At 44.9% G+C, this 17224-nt stretch overlaps 1 protein-coding gene and 1 pseudogene across 1 annotated transcript in view; both read left to right on the top strand.

Annotated features, from left to right (window-relative positions):
• Nucleotides 1-1552: 1552 nt before the first annotated feature.
• Nucleotides 1553-3243, top strand: LOC105506217 (annotated as a pseudogene).
• Nucleotides 3244-10997: 7754 nt separating this feature from the next.
• CCDC3 (coiled-coil domain containing 3) overlaps nucleotides 10998-17224 on the top strand; it is a 155033-nt gene continuing 148806 nt past the window's right edge. The window contains exon 1 of the mRNA XM_011934229.1: nucleotides 10998-11291. Within this exon, the coding sequence (XP_011789619.1) occupies nucleotides 11290-11291 (2 nt within the window). The 5' untranslated portion in view covers nucleotides 10998-11289. The remainder of the gene's footprint in view (nucleotides 11292-17224) is intronic.

The following is a 17224-nucleotide window of genomic DNA, read 5'->3' as shown; positions in this document are numbered from 1 at the left end:
TTTTTTTGTATTTTTTAGTAGAGACGGGGTTTCACGGTGTTAGCCAGGATGGTCTCGATCTCCTGACCTCATGATCCACCCATCTCGGCCTCCCAAAATGCTGGGATTACAGGTTTGAGCCACCGCACCCAGCCATGGGCCATGCCTTTATTACCAAACCTCTTAGAGCCCTCTCTTCCTTGAATTTTTTTACTCCATTAAAATCGGATTTTTATATCTACACCTCTGTTGAGATTGCTATCATAAAACTCACAAATGATATTTTTATTGTCAAACCCAGTAACCCCTTTTTTCAGCCTTTAAAAACAAAATTTGAATGCTAGGTGTGTTGGCTCACACCTGTATTCCCAGCACTTTGGGAGGCCGAGGAGGGAGGACTGCTTGAGGCCAAGGTTTAGAAACCAGCCTGGGCAACATAGCAAGACCCCTGTCTCTACAAACAATTTAAAAATTAGCCAGGTTTGGTGATGTGCACCTCTAGTCCCAGCTACTTGGGAGGCTGAGGCAGGAGGATTGCTTGAGCCCAGGAGTTCAAGGCTGCGGTGAAGCATAATTGCATCAGTGCACTCCAGCTTGGGCAACAGAGTGAGACCCTGTCTGTTATTTACAAAGACACTCTTTGGCATTCTGTTTTCCTTTGTCCTTGGGAACTCTTGTTACTCCTGATATCCCTCCCACCTTTCTGATGACTTCTGCTCCTTGGCTTTTATGGGTAACTCCTCTCCAGCCCACATCCCAAATGCTGGCACTCCCTGAGGGTCCATCTTTGGTCCTCTCCTCTTCTTACTCTATGCATTTTTCCCAAGAGAGCCAATCCCCTTTCATGAATTCAGACGCCATCTCGACAGCATGAATTCCCAGACACGCACAGCAAGGTCACGTCTTCCATGAGGTTGAGTTCTGAAGTCTGAGGCTGAGGTAAAAATAGCATTTTCTCACTCTGAAATTTGTTCATTGTTTTTGTTTTGTTTCAGCTGATGCAACAGCTGGCTCAGATTTGGAGCCATTATGTAGAAAAACAATGTTTTTTGTTTTTGTTTTTGAGATGGAGTCTCACTCTGTTGCCAGGCTGGAGTGCAGTGGCACAGTCTCGGCTCACTGCAACCTGACTCCCTGGTTCAAGTGATTCTCCTTCCTCAGCCTCCCGAGTAGCTGGGATTACAGGCATACACCACCATGTCCAGCTAATTTTTGTATTTTTAGTAGAGACGGGGTTTCACCATGTTGGCCAAGATGGTGTCAATCTCCTGATCTCATGATCTGCTTGCCTCAGCCTCCCAAAGTGCTGGGATTACAAGCATGAGCCACCGTGCCCAGCCAAAACAATGTTTGTTTTAAAGGCTGAAATTTTACTCAGAGAGTTCACAATGTGAGAATGTACAAGAGAAATGAGGCCATTGGAGGAACAGCAGATTCACACCTCCCATTTTGTGGTCAGTTTAGACCACATAGCCATAAAGTGAAATGGCAGAAAAAAAAATTTCAGTAATTTTTCCTTTCTCTCTATGATTTATTTAGGAGCAAGCCCACACAGTGAATTTGTGTGTTAACGATGACTCTGTTCGTCTCCACCCCATCTCTCACTGTCTACCTACTAGGCCTTTCCCGTTTGGTTGTCCTGCAAGATTTCAAATTCAACATGTCCAGTATTTATTGTCTTTACCTCCCATCCCAGTTTTAATTAGATGTAGCAAGATGTTCACTCAGTATTGTTGCTGTAACAAAGATACTCCCACATTTTAATGATTTAACCAATAAAAAACTTATTTCTCATCTCATATCCAAAGTAGGTGTTCTAGGGCAGAAGATAGGGGGTGAAATTGGGGCATGAGAGGTCTGCTCTGCAAAGTCGTTCAAAGGTCCAGACTGAGGACTGCCGTCTTCAATAGGCGGCTTCCAGGATCGCCTTTGCATCATCCAGACAGGAGAAGGGAACAGAAAAGAGGATGCAGAAGGGCATATCTAAATTTTAGCATCACCCTTATGAAATGTACATATGCCAGCAATAAGTCTACAGTATGGGAGGGAGCATAACACCAAACTTTGGTGGACAGTTTGTCTGCCACACTCCCTTCCTCCCTGTTTCTCATCTGTTCTTCCATCAGTATTTCCTGTGTGTGTGTGTGTGTGTGTGTGTTTTCTGTAAAATGGGCCAATAATAGTACTCTCCACAGGAGTTGTTATGAAAATTGAGACAGGCTATGTGAAGCAATTAGAATACGCCTGAGTCATATGGATGCACCAGACTGTATGAATGCTAACAGTTATTCATTAGCAGTGGGACTTCCTCAGCCACCCAGTTGTGCCAAGCTAGAAACGCTCTTTTCTCATCATCCACCTCCAATCAACAAGTCCTGCTTGTTCATTTAAAAATTCATACATCTTTACTTTTCTTTAAATGCAAGGCATAGGCCTGCAGGTCTCTGTCGAGCCACAGACACAGGTCTCTGATCCACAGGAGGGGGTTTGCTAAAGTTGTGAAGAACAAGACCGACTTTAAGAGATACCAAGTGAAATTTAGAAGACGACAGAGGGTAAAACTGATTACTATGCCCGGAAACGCTTGGTGATACAGGATAAAAATAAATACAGCACACCCAAATACGGGATGATAGTTTGTGTAACAGAGTTATCATTTATCAGATTGCTTTTGCCTGTATTGAGGGGCATATGATAGTCTGCACAGCATATGCACACGAACTGCCAAAATATGGTGTGAAGTTTGGCCTGACAAATGATGCTGCAGTGTATTGTCCTGGCCTGCTGCTGGCCCTCAGGCTCCTCAGTGGGTTTGGCATGGCCAAGATCTATGAAGGCCAAGTGGAGGTGACTGGCGATGAATACGATGTGGAAAGCATTGATGCTCGGCCAGGTGCCTTTACCTGCTATTTGGATGCAGGCCTTGGCAGAACTACCACTGGCAATAAAGTTTTTTGGCACCCTGAAGGGAGCTGTGGATGGAGGCTTGTCTGTCCCTCACAATACCAATGATTCCCTGGTTATGATTCTGAAAACAAGGAATTTAATGCTGAAGTACACCAGAAGCACATCAGGGGCTAGAATGTTGCAGATTACATGTGCTACTTAATGGAGAAGGATGAAGATGCTTACAAGAAACAGTTCTTTCAATACATAAAGAACAATGTAACTCCAGATATGATGGAGGAGACATACACGAAAGCTCATGCTGCTGTATGAGAGAATCCAGTCTATGAAAAGAAGCCCCAAAAAGAAGGTTTTTAAATTTTTTTTTGAGACGGAGTTTCGCACTGTCACCTGGGCTGGAGTGCAATGGCGCAATCTTGGCTCACTGCAACCTCCGCCTCCCTGTGTTCAAGTGATTCTCCTACCTCAGCCTCCCGAGTAACTGGGATTTACAGGCGCCCGCCACCATGCCCAGCTAATTTTTTGTATTTTTTAGTAGAGAAGGGGTTTCCCTATATTGGCCAGGCTGGTCTCAAACTCCTGACCTTGTGATCTGCCTGCCTCGACCTTCCAAAGTGCTGGGATTACAGATGTGAGCCACCGCACTCGGTCAAACCAAACAATTTTCTATGAGGATTTTTCAGATACAGAGAATAAACTTATTGACAGAAAAAAAAAAGCGAGTAATAGATATTTCTGATGTGGAACTTATATGGATTTAGACTTTTTTTTCAAGAAAACAAACCAAGAAACCCTCTCCCTGAGGGATCCGATGTGTTTAAATGGCTTCAATTGCCATCTTGAAAATGGTCACATATGACTATGGAACTGGATTGGAGCTCCCAGCTGGAAGGAATCATGAAAAGTCTTGTCCCCTCATTATTTTAAAAATTTTATTATTATTATTATTTTTTTCTTTTTTTTTTTGAGATGGAGTCTCACTCTGTCACCCAGGCTGGAGTCTCACTCTGTCGCCCAGGCTGGAGTACAGTGGCCCGATCTCAGCTCACTGCAAGCTCTGCCTCGTAGCTGGGACTACAGGTGCCCACCACCGCGCCCGGCTAGTTTTTTGTATTTTTTAGTAGAGACGGGGTTTCACCGTGTTAGCCAGGATGGTCTCTATCTCTCGACCTCGTGATCCACCCGTCTCGGCCTCCCAAAGTGCCAGGATTACAGGCTTGAGCCACCACGCCCAGCCCTAAAATTTTATTATTATTTTTTAAGACAAGGTCTCTCTCTGTTACCCAAGCTGGAGTACAGTGGCACCACCATAGCTCACGGCAGCCTCAACTCCTGGGCTCAAGCAATCCTCCTGCCTCAGCGTCTTGAGTAGCTGGGATTACAGGTACATGCCACCATACCTGGCTATTAAAAAAATTTTTTTTATAGAGATGGGGTCCTGCTATTGCTGCCCAGGCTGGTCTCAAACTCCTGGACTCAAGCAATCCTCCCGCCTTGGCTCTCCAAAGTGCTGGGATTACAGGCAACAGCTACTGTGCTGGGCCTGTCCCCTCATTTTAGAACTAAGGATGCAGCCCAGATAATGGCAAAGTGGGGCCTACGACCTAGGTCTTTTGACTCCAGTCTTGCCTTCCATGATACTCAGCTGCCTTAATTAATTAACTCAATTAACTCCACAGAAAGCCAAAACCAACCATACAACTCCTTTCCCTTCCTCCTCACAATTTTTGTTTGGTGTCTGTTAAATGGAAGTGGCTGCTGCATGAATTTCCTCTAATCTCCTGTGGTTACCAAACCAATGAAAATTCTAAAGTACTAAGTTCTGATTCTTCTAACCTGGTTACTTTGACCCCAAGCCCAACCATAGCCCAGTTCACCTCCCTGCTTTTTATTGAGCAGCAGATGGCACTGTGTCCAAGTCTGGAAAGATGCTCTCTGTTTCCAGGGAAAGTTGGGGCAAATGCACTCAAGCTTCCTGCTAAACACTCCTATAATTTTCATGAGGCACTCGCCCTCCTCCTCCCAGGCTTTAGTGTGATCTGTGTGCTAAAAGGCACAAGTAACACTGTCAGTATGTGTGTAATGTATGTGGTTCCAGATGTGTGGGCTTAGAGCGCTAGTCCGCCATGGAACTTGCTTCCTCTCCTTCATGGTCACACAGCTGGACTACATTTCTTGGTTTCCAACAGAGTTAGATTTGGCCATATGTCCAAGTTGTGGCCAATAAAATGCAGAAGGAAGTGATGTGTGCCATTTCTAGGCCCCATCTGTAAACTCACATGCTCTTTGCCCTCCACTAGCTGATGTCAGTGCCCAAAATGACCTTGGAGGTCATGGGCTGAAGATGGTGGCATTGTGACTGCCCTGGGCCCCTGAATGACTGCATGGAGCCGAGTTCCTGAATTGACTTGGATCTACGTTGGGCTGTTACACAAGCTTAGAATTAAACTGTAATTGGTGAAGCCACTGAAATTTTTTGCAGTAATTTCCCTACCACAACTGATACACAGGTTAACTGATGAAACCCTAATGTCCTATGTGATATTCCTGTAGAAAATATGGGAAGTATCCATATTTCTGCACAATAGGGATTTCTTTCTCCATATTAGACTCCAAACAGGTTTCCTGTCAAAAGGGGTTGTAAAGACCTCCCCACCCCAATTGTTTTAGCAAGCAAAGGATGTGATCTGCAGACTCAAAGGCAGGCAGCTAGCAAGGAGAAAGCACAGTAGCTTAGGAAAAAGAGAGACTGTAGCATGTGGTCAAACTTGTTTATGAGTAAAGCAGGTAACCAGGAATTTGCCAAGCATTTTGGAGTGAATTAAATCCTTCAGTGAAGATAAAGGTACTGTAATAAGAACTATTCAGATTGGAAGAGTGTCTTTAAAGCTAGCCACCAACAATTTCTCACCTCTCTGTACACACATGTTTCTCTTACATCAAGAGGTGGATTCTTACATTAAGAGGTGGATTCTGCCTGTAATCTCAGCACTTTGGGAGGCTGAGCCAGGAGGATTGCTTCAGCCCAAGAATTTGAGACCAGCCTAGGCAACATAGCCCTGTCTCTACAATTTTTTTTTTTTTTTTTGTAATTAACTAGGTGTGGTGGTGCACGCCTGTAGTCCCAGCTACTCAGGAGGCTGAGATGAGATCACTTTGAGCCCAGGAGTCTGAAGCTGCAGTGAGCTATGATCATACCTCTGCACTCCAGCCTGGGTGAGAGAGTGAGACCCTGTCTCAAAAAAAAAAAAAAAAAGAAAGAAAGAAAGAAAACGAAGTGGATTCTGTTCCCCCCAGCCTTGAATGTGGGCTTGAATGTGACTTGCTTTTGCTAACACAATGCAGCTGAAATGGTGCTGTGTCAGTTCTGGGCGCAGGCAGCTTCCACTCTCTTGAAATCCAGTTGCCTTGCAGAGAGGAAGTCCCTATACCCTGTGGAGGAAGAGAGGCCTTGATGGAGAGAACCCAGAGGCCTCAGCCAAAGGCCAGCACTAACTGCTTGCACCTTCTAGGCTCCTTCTGAAGTCCCATAAAAGGGACCCTCCTATCTTCACACTTAGATGAGCAGCTACATACACAACTTCTGCAGAAGGAACCCAGGAGAGGAGTCCCGTCATCCCTAGCGCCATAGCATGATCGTGGGTTCCAGGCCATTTCTGCGTTGTCCTGTCCAGGTGGAAGTGCTTAGTCTGGAAGTTAGCTCCCTTTCTGGTTCAGAACTGTCCCCGCAATCTGTTGCCTTTATCACAATGCTCCCACCCTCCATGCCCCTTCCCTTCACTCCTGGGTCTGGGACACTGATTCTCATCTGTCCCAGGTACACCACACCCAGCCCTCCTGCCCCACTCTCTAGCAGTCTGCCCCCTCTTCTACTCCAGCCTTGCCCCAGCTGAACTCCACTTGGTTGCAGCTGCATGCATAACCACAATTCACGCCACATGAGGCAGAGCTGTTGATCTGAGGTCAGTGCACCCACAGAATCATAACAAATAATAACTCCTTGGTTGGGCGCAGTGGCTCATGCCTGTAATCCCAGCACTTTAGGAAGCTGAGGCGGGCGGATCACCCACCTGAGGTCAGGAGGTCGAGACCAGCCTGGCCAACATGGCAAAACCCCGTCTGTACTAAAAATACAAAAATTAGCCAGGTGTGGTGGCACATGCCTGTAATCCCAGCTACTTGGGAGGCTGAGGCAAGAGAATCACTTGAACCAGGAGGCGGAGGTTGCAGTGAGCCGAGATCACACCACTGCCCTCCAGCCTGGGCAACAAGAGCGAAACTCTGGCTCAAAAAAGAGAGGAGGGGAGAGCCATGTTACCTGACTCGGGTTCCAGGGCTGAACTTTTCCCCTCGGCATAATGAATTTGAAAGGTCCTGAACTTTCCTTTTCTTTAGACACCTAGGACTGAGTCTGTTAGGCTGGGGGACCCAGAGATCATCGAGATGCAATTCCTGCCATCATGGAGCTCGTAGTCAAGCAGAGGGAGACAGAAATGCAAACAAACAGCGAGTTTTTAGAATTGCTAGTGAGTGGGGGACAAAAAAAATGGAAGCAATCCTCTTTGAAAAGCTGAAGCTGAGTTGGGAAGATGAGTAGGATAGGATGAACAGCTGAGGGGATTGCAGAGGAGGAGCAGAACTATTTCAGGCAGAGGCAGCTCATGCACAAAGCCAGCCCAGAGTGGCCCGATGTGGTGATTGGAGGGAACACAGATAGTTTGCAATAGCTGGGCTTGAGAGGAGGCAGACTAGGTGACCCTTGCCGAGTTTCCTCTTTTTTTTTTTTTTTTTTTTTGAGACAGAGTCTCTCTCTCTCTCTGTCACCCTGGCTGAGGTGCAGCAACCCAATCACAGCTCACTGCAACCTGTGCTTCCCGGGTTTAAGTGATTCCCCTGCCTCAGCCTCCCAAGTAGCTGGGATCACAGGCGTGCACCACCACGCCTGGCTAATTTTTGTATTTTTAGAAGAGACGGGCTTTCGCCATGTTGACCAGGCTGGTCTTGAACTCCTGACCTCGAGAGATCTCACCTTAGCCTCACTAAGTGCCGGGATTGTTTCCTCCTTCTTAATGTGCATGTCTCACTACTACCTGGTGATGCTGTGCGCCACATGGTGCCAGATGACACTGTGAAGTTGTGTACCTTCACCCCCGCCCATATGGCTTAACAGAATCAAATGAGGCCGCTCCCATTTTGGGGTGAGCAGTGTACAAATGGAGCATCAGGCTCAGGTTTTAAGTGACAAATGAAACAAATGTGCCCTCCAAGGCTGATTAACATTCCTCACTTGGAGAACTGGTTGTCTTTTGTATCACCTCTGGTTTTCATAAGAAGCTTGAATTTGAGTTATTTTACTTTTTATTTTATTATTTTAGAGATGGAGTCTCACTCTGTTGCCCAGGTTGGAGTGCAGTGGTGTGATCCTAGCTCCCTACAGCCTCAAACTCCTGGGCTCGAGCAATCCTCCTGAGTGGCTGGGACTATAGGTGCATGCCACCACACTTGGCTACATTTTAAATATTTTTGTAGAGATGGGGGGGAATCTCACTATATTGCCTAGGCTGGTCTTGAACTCCTGGCCTCAAATGATCTTCCCACCTCAGCCTTCCAAAGTGTTGGGATTACGGGCATGAGCCACTGAGCCCGACTTCTTTGCACTTTTATTACATAAGTCAATGGTTGTTACATGTTTTCATCTTCCTAATTTTAACCTTCCTGCCTACAAGAACAAAAACAAAAAAGATTATTCTACCTTCAGTCTTTTTAGTTGTTTGCATTAGAGGAAGGAAAAATGACTTTTCTTATTCCTCTGTGGTTGGAGAGGAAAAATCCTTTTTCCTACCCCACCTCCTGCTTTTTGGGACCAGAAGTATCCAAAACTGGATGTGTAAGAAGATCCACTGGAAGGCAGGAAAAAAACATTGGAACGTCTAGTGTGTGTGTGTGTGTGTGTGTGTGTGTGTGTGTGTGTGTTTGAGACAGAGTCTCACTCTATTGCCCAGGCTGGAGTGCAGTGGTACAATCACAGCTCACTGCAATCTCTGCTTCCCGGGTTCAAACGATTCTTCTGCCTCAGCCTCAGGTCGTGAGCTGGGATTACGGGCGTGCACCAGCACACCTGGCTAATTTTGTATTTTTAGTAGAGACAGGGTTTCACCATGTTGGCCAGGCTGGTCTCGAACTCCTGGCTTCAAGTGATCCGCCTGCCTTGGCCTCCCAAAGTGCTGGGATTATAGGCGTGAGCCACCATGCCCAGGATGCACCCTCCATGCCCCTTCCTTTCACTCCTGGGTCTGGGACACTGATTCTCACCTGTCCCAGGCACACCACCCCCCAGCCCCACTCTCTAGCAGTCTGGCTCCCCTTCTACCCCAACCTTGCCCCAGACTTTAGATATTACCCAGCCTTGGTAACATCTGAAGTCTGTCCTTCATACACCAGTGTCCCACCTGGGGACAGTATTACTCTGATTTTGAAAGGAGAGTAATTATACTCTTCTATTACAATAGTAATAGAAGTGACAGCTGCCGTCATACCTGCCAGGTACCCTGCACTTGATGTGGTAATCTTCAATGTGCACGGTATCTCTAAGGTGAGTGACACTTTAGAAATGAAACAATTGAAGCTGACAGTTGAAGCCCAAAATCTGAGCTGGGATTTGCACACTAATGACCCACCTGCCACCAAAGCCTCAATCTTCCTGCCATACCTCATTGCTTTTCTGACCACCCCTGCAGGGCCTAGGGTGGTGGGCGTTAGCTTATGCTAAACCAGCGCTGGAGTGGCCTTGCTGGGTGAGAAGTAATCCCTCTTCCTCCCCACTAATTTGCTTCTCCCCACTAATTTGCAGGCTGTGACCAAAATAAATAAGGTAAAATAGAGTAAGTCGGTTGGAAACACTCGAGGCTCCTTTGGGGGCAGAATCTGAATAATAACTCAAATGAATCCCAAAGGATTAGAGCTTTGTCTAATCTGCTGATGATGTCTGGATACAGAGCTCATCCCAACACTTTGAGAGGCTGTGATCCCAACACTTTGAGAGGCTAAGGTGGAAGGATGACTGGAGACCAGAAGTTTGAGACCAGCCTGGGCAACATAGTGAGACCCAGTCTCTACAAAAAAATGTTTTAAAAGTTAGCTGGGTGTGGTGGAGTGCACCTGTAGTCTCAGCTACTCAGGAGGCTGGGGTGGGAGGATCACTTGAGCCCAGAAGGTTGAGGCTGCAGTGAGCTGTGATCTCACCACTGCACTCCAGCCTGGGTTACAGTGAGATCTCATCTGTATTAAAATTTAAAAAAACACAAAAACATAATGATAAAGAATAAATACAGGCCGGGTGCAGTGGCTCATGCCTGTAATCTCAGCACTTTGGGAGGCCAAGGTGGGTGGATCCCGAAGTCAGGAGTTCAAGACCAGCCTGGCCAACATGGTGAAACCCCGTCTCCACTAAAAATACAAAAATTAGCTGGGCATGGTCGTGTGTTCCTGTAATCCCAGCTACTCAGGAGGCTGAGGTAGGAGGATTGCTTGAACCCGGGAGGTGGACATTGCAGTGAGCCGAGATCACGCCACTGCACTCCGGCCTGGGCTACAGAGCAAGACTCCTTCTCGAAAAAAAAAAAAAGAATAAATAATCCCATGATGACTATTACCAGTTTTCTCTAAGCCTAGGCCCAGCCTTGGCCCACAGCCTCAGCCCTTAGATTGATATGGCTTATTTAGGCATTTAAACGTTGACACCTGCCTCCTGCTGTTTAATTCCCTGCAGTCTGACAGATTCACCCACTACCAAGGAGAATGCCCGCCTTCCTTGTGCTGTGTGTAAATGAGGCTTCCATCAGCACAGACACACACAGGCTGCAAATGGACCAGCCCTGCCCCCAATTCCACACCCATGGCCACAGCAGAGAAAGCTGTGTCCCCCTTCCCCGGCCCTCACACCCAGGTTAATATCTGGGCTCTCACCCTCAGCCTCACATCCAGGTTACCACCTGGGCTAATTTCATTTTTTCACTTTTTGGGTTTGCAGATGCCCCCCACAGCGGGATCAAAATGACAGATTTATGTCACACTGTGGATTTGGATCAGAAAGCACCCTTGAGCAACACTTTGATTCCGTGTTTCTTCCCGTCCTCAGCTACTTCTTGGAAGAGCAGTGGAGAGAAAAATGTTGTTTCTTTTTCTTGGGAAATTGGCAGAGGCATGCCGAAGAAATCAGCCACAGCTGTTCTCCACACCTGGCTAAGTTTTTAGTAAGCGCTTAACGCACCCGCCCTCCAGAAAGGGTGGTATGTGGTGCCTATGGTGTTGTCTCTCCCGGGGCACTTCTGGGCCGCTTTCTCCGTGACCCGGAGAGCGAAGAGTCTATTTCCATCACATTTCAGCTGCCAAACTCCCCTTTAAATGTAAGTAAGCCATTTGATTTCTGCTGCCTTTGTTTTCCCATAAAAGGGCATTTTTAAAAGATGTAATTCTCCAAGAAATCTCTAGTTGTTTTGAAATAAAAAGCTAGTTTTCACTCTTGATCTCATTTCTTCCAGCTGTTCTCTGGTTTGCCCTGCTTGGTTTGTGGAGCCTTATACAAATTCATTAGTGCTTTTCCAGCTTCACAGGTTGGAACTGAGGTTTCCAAAGAGCAAAATGCATTTTGGCTGAAGCAGAGCCAGGAATCCGTGTTGTTTGCATTGGCGCCATCCAATTCACTTGTTCTGAATAGGGGAATAAAGTTAATATTTATTCCTTTCATGATTCTCGTATTTCAAGAAAAAAAAAAAGGTGCTCTACAGGCTGTCTTTTTTTTCCCCCAGCAGGTATTGATTTGTTTGAATTTTGAGCTGCAATCAAGGATGGAGAATCTAAGTGATCTCCTTGCTCACCAAATATTTGAGTTGTGCGTAGAATATTGACTAATCTCTAATGTGCGGTCTTGATGAAAAGGGAAGAGATAGCTGGGGCTCGTTATTGCGTCTCTTCAGTGGATTAGAGAGATTAGATGCCTAAGATGTCCCAAAGCCTGCATTGAGTCAGGTGACCTGATCCTCATTCCCATGCAATGCACAACTTAGGAGGCCTCTCTCTCCAACTGTGACACTTGAAATTTGTATGCTCATCTTCATCATGACTATGTAGCCAACTCTTGGTGTTGTGCAATGAAAAACGGAAAATTTAAGCCAGATGATTGAAAACAAAAACACTTGGGGTATAATGAAAGACAGCCAAACGTTTTCAGATACAATCTCCTTCTCTCTTAGACACACTCCTCACTCTTAAATATTTGGATTTTTAATTTGCATCTAATTTTAATCCCTTCTCAGCTGGCACATACTATCGATGGCCAGGGCCCCACAGGGACAGCTAGCGACGTGCCAAGTCGACTCTTCTGGCTGTGGATGTAACACTTAGGAAACACCTTCAAGTTCCTGTCTGCAGTGGGTGCTGCCCAAAGTCCGTATCATAGAAACCTCCCAATTATATGAGAGCCTCCATCTAAAAGTGAATGGCATCAATAGGAAAGTAGCATTTTCTGCGTAGGTAACAGAATCCATAAAGTGCAAGTGTAAAAGGAAAATAAAAACTTGGGACCCTGTCTGGGTGCAGTGGCTCACATCTGTAATCCCAGCACTTTGGGAGTCCAAGGCGGGCAGATCACGAGGTCAGGAGTTCAAGACTATCCTGGCCAACATGGTGAAACCCCATCTGAAATACAAAAAAATTAGCCAGGCATGGTGGTGCGTGCCTGTAGTCCCTGCTACTCGGGAGGCTGAGGCAGGAGAATTGCTTGAACCGGGGAGGCAGAGGCTGCAGTGAGCTGAGATGGCGCTACTGCACTCCAGCCTGGCAACAGAGCAAGACTCTGTCAAAAAAAAAAAAAAAGAAAAAAAAATTGGGACCTCAATTCACTTTGCCAAAAGAAAAAAAATTAAGCTGAAAGCGCAGTCGTGCAAGAAGCTACCTTTTCTTTTGTTCCTAAGATAGCTATGGATAAAATATTAAACATCCCCGCAGATAGTTAGTTACTCTTAGTTCACCTTACAGTGCGCGCGAGGTGAGTACATAATTGAGTATTCCCCTGCTTGCTGCTTTTCTCTTGCAACGTGTGGATTCGGCCATGTGACCATAACCTTCCTCTTTTCCCTCCAGCCTGCTTTTCCCCTTTAAGCCCTCAAAATCATCTTTGGAGAAAGGCACAGACCACAGACTGTTTCTGGGACTCCATGTTTATTTCTTCCGGGCGTGTACCTAACCTTGGCAAAATAAACTTGTAAGTTGATTGAGACCTGTCTCAGATCCTTTTTGGTTCACACAAGAAAACAAACCGATCTCAGGTCTTAGTCCCTCTGGAGAGCTTTTAGAGAGGCCCATGGCTAACAGGAATCACCCAGGTCTCACAGGGAGGACACGGATGGAGAGCCAGCTTGCAGTTCTCAGGATCACACCGGGCTCCGGAGCAGACTACTGAAGTCTCTTTATATGTACCCAGGCATTCTGTGTGAAAGAAGGAGGCGGGAGGGGACAGCCAGGTTAGTTTGGGAAATTTCGCATTACACAAAATTAAGCAGGTTTCTTTGGTCTTTGGTATGCAGATTTTATTGTGAATCTGTAAGAGGCAGAAAGAATAGAAAGCTTTCCCCAAACTTTTTTGTCCTGAGAATCCCTTTTTCCTAACATTCCAAAGGGCACTGTGATCCACAAAGCCTGGGCTGGAGAGAGCCACCCGGAGATGTCAAGGAAGCACCAGCTGCCAGTCCCCAGCTCCATGGAGATTCACCTACCAGTTTAATGGGGACATTCCAAACCCATGGGCTTCAAATTTGGCTACCCCCATCTTCAGGGACACAAGAGGACTTTCTAAGGCGACACCGGTACATGGTTTTTGTTCTTTTTAAATTCTAGGTCCACAATTTCCATGCACTCTTTCCTGTAATTGTTCTGGTGAGAACTGAAGGGCGATGAGCCATTGCTGCTGAATGGAGCCTCTCCGTTCTGTCTCCTCTTTCGTAATAGCTGCTTCATAAATGCAAGACATCCCTCACTCCCTCTCATCTTACTAGGGTGCATTGCCCCAGGGCAGACAGATATCTGGGTTGCCAGACAAATTGCTGGATTGGCTTCTTTTTTTTTTTTTTAGAAAGTGAACGATTCTATTGACTAAGTAATAAATCTTTTTGCAGATGAGATGATTTCTAATTCTTGGCTTTCATGAAATTTGAGAGAAGACCTAATTGAGTTGTCAGAATTAGATCATTACATATTTTTGATGATAGATCACTGTATCTGAAGGAGCTTGAGTAATAATTGATATTGCTATGACAAAATTGCTTCCATTCTTGTCTACTTCTTCTTCTTCTTGTTTTTTTTTTGAGACGGAGTTTCACTCTTATTGCTCAGGTTGGAGTGCGATGGCCCGGTCTCGGCTCACTGCAACCTCCGCCTCCCGGGTTCAAGCAATTCTCCTGCCTCAACCTCCTGAGTAGCTGGGATTACAGGCATGCCCCACCACACCTGGTCTTTTTTTTTTTTTTTCTTTTTTTGAGACAGGGTCTTGCTCTGTTGCCCAGGCTGGAATGCAGTGATGTGATCACGGCTCACTGAAACCTCAAACTCCTGGGCTCAAGGGATCCTCCCAACTCAGCCTCCCTAGCAACTGGTACGACAGGTGTGAGTCATCATGCCCAGCTAATGTTTTTATTTGTTGTAGAGATGAGGTCTCACTATGTTGCCCAAGCTGGTCTCTAACTCCTGGACTCAAGCAATCCTCCTGCCTTGGCCTCCCAAGGTGCTGGGATTACAGGAATGAGCAACCATGCCCAGCTTATGTACTTCTTTTTTTATTTTGTTTTGTTTTGTTTTGGAGATGGAGTCTCACTCTATCACCCAGGCTGGAGTCCAGTGGCACGATCTCAGCTTACTGCAATCTCTGCCTCCTGGAGTTCAAGTGATTCTCCTGCTTCAGCCTCCTGAGTAGCTGGGATTGCAGGTGCATGCCACCGCACCCGGCTTATTTTTGTATTTTTAGTAGAGATGGGGTTTCACCGTCTCGGCCTGGCTGGTCTTGATCTTGACCTCATGATCCCCCTGCCTGGGCCTCCCAAACTGTTGGGATTACAGGCGTGAGCCACTGCTTCTGGCTGCTTATATACTTCTTTATATGAAAAAAGTTTTATAGTGCTTACAATAGCAGTAGCAACAATAATTGTAAAATGAGAAAAATGTTCATGAGGACCCTGCCTATTTTAGTAAGAAGTGGAATGAAGAATAGTTTTCCCAATAAAATTCTAATTTTTATGTTATATATATATTTTGTTTGTTTGTTTTTGAGGCAGAGTCTTGCTCTGTCACCCACGCTGGAGTGCAGTGGCGTGATCTTGGCTCACTGCAACCTCTGCCTCCCGGGTTCAAGCGATTCTCCTGCCTCAGCCTCCCGAGTAGCCGGGATTACAGGTGCATGCCACCACGCCCGGCTAATTTTTTTGTATTTTTAGTAGAGATGGGGTTTCACTTTGTTAGCCAGGATGGTGCCCTTGTGATCCACCTGCTTCGATCTCGCAAAGTGCTGCGATTGCAGGCATGAGCCACTGCGCGTGGCCAATAATTTCTTAAAAATATATCTGTTATTTTAATAAGTTGCATATTAACAGTACCTATACTGGTAATTCAGTCCAGAGAGATTTCTTTGATACCTGGAGCCATATGGTCACAGAAAATTTTAAAAATTAATTTCCATTTATATGCATGCTTTTGTCATAGATAATTATGAGTGGTCAATAAAATAATTTCTGGCATTGAATATATCACATTAACATAATATAATGTAGGGAAAGTAGAATAGAAATACAAGTTTAAGCAGTAAATGGAGTACTTTTTTGCCTGTTAAAGATGAGCTTGTTCATGTATGTTTAAATGGAATTATATTTGATATGAAATTGCTATGGCATTTAGATTCCATGGGAAGCATTTTTAGAAGTCATGTAAGAGCTTTCCTTTTAAATCATTGATGACACAAACAAATGGAAAAACTTCCCATGCTCATGAATTGGAAGAATCAATATGTTAAATGGCCATACTGCCCAAAGCAATCTACAGATTCAACCCTATTTCCATTAAACTGCCAATGTCATTTTTTTTCACAGAATTAGAGAAAAAAACTATTCTAAACTTTATATGGAACCAAAAAAGAGACATCACATTATTAGACTTCAAACTCTACTATAAAGCTGCACGGTATGGGTACAAAAAGAAACACATAGACTGATGGAACAGAATAGATAACCCAGAAATAAGGCCACACACCTGCAGCCGGCTGATCTTCAACAAAGTCAACACAAATAAGCAATGGGGAAAGGACTGCTTATTCAATAAATGGTGCTGGGATAGCTGGCTGTCCACGTGCAGAAGAGTGAAACTGGATCCTTACCTTTCATGTAGAAAAATTAACTCAAGATGGATTAAAGATTTAAATGTAAGACCTTAAATGAAAAATCCTAGAAGAAAACCTAGGAAACACCGTTCTGGACATTGGTCTTAGGAAAGAATTTATGACAAAGTCCTCAAAAGCAATTGCAACAAAACCAAAAATTGACAAGTGGAATCCAATTAAAGGACTTCTGCAAAGCCAAAGAAACTATTAACATAGTAAACAGACAACCTACTTAATGGGAGGATATTCACAAACTATGCATCTGACAAAGGCCTACTATCCAGAATCTATAAGGAACTTAATTCAACAAGCAAGAGACAATAATCTTATTAAAATCGGGCAAAAGACATGGGCAGACACTTCTCAAAAGAAGCTGTACAAATGACCAACAAACACATGAAAAAATGGTCAACATCACTAATCGTCAGAGAAATGCAAATCAAAACTACAATGAGATACCATCTCATACCAGTCAGAATGGCTATTATTAAAAAGTCAAAAAACAACAGATGCTAGTGAGACTTCAGAGAAAAGAGAATGCTTATTTACTGTTGATGAGGATGTAAATTAGTTCAGCTGTGGTGGAAAGCAGTTTGGAGAGTTCTCAAATGACTTAAAATAGAACTATCAGTCAACCCAACAATCCCATTACTGAGTATATATCCAAAAGAAAATAAATCATTCCACCAAAAGGATACCTGCAATCATATGTTAATCACAGCAATATTCATAATAGCAAAGACATGGAATCAACCTAAGTACACATCAGTGCTGTACTGGATAAAGAAAATGTGGTGCATATGCACCAGGGAATACTACGCAGCCAGGAAAAAGAAAGAAAGCATGTCCTTTGCAGCAACATGGGTGGAGATCTTTATGTCTTTATCCTTGTGTCTTTTTAATTTTAATTTTGATTTTTTT

The sequence above is a fragment of the Colobus angolensis genome, unplaced genomic scaffold (assembly GCF_000951035.1).
Source record: "Colobus angolensis palliatus isolate OR3802 unplaced genomic scaffold, Cang.pa_1.0 Scaffold133, whole genome shotgun sequence".
Taxonomy (NCBI): domain Eukaryota; kingdom Metazoa; phylum Chordata; class Mammalia; order Primates; family Cercopithecidae; genus Colobus; species Colobus angolensis.
Note: the sequence above shows the minus strand (reverse complement) of the source record. Positions and strands in the feature narration are given on the sequence as shown.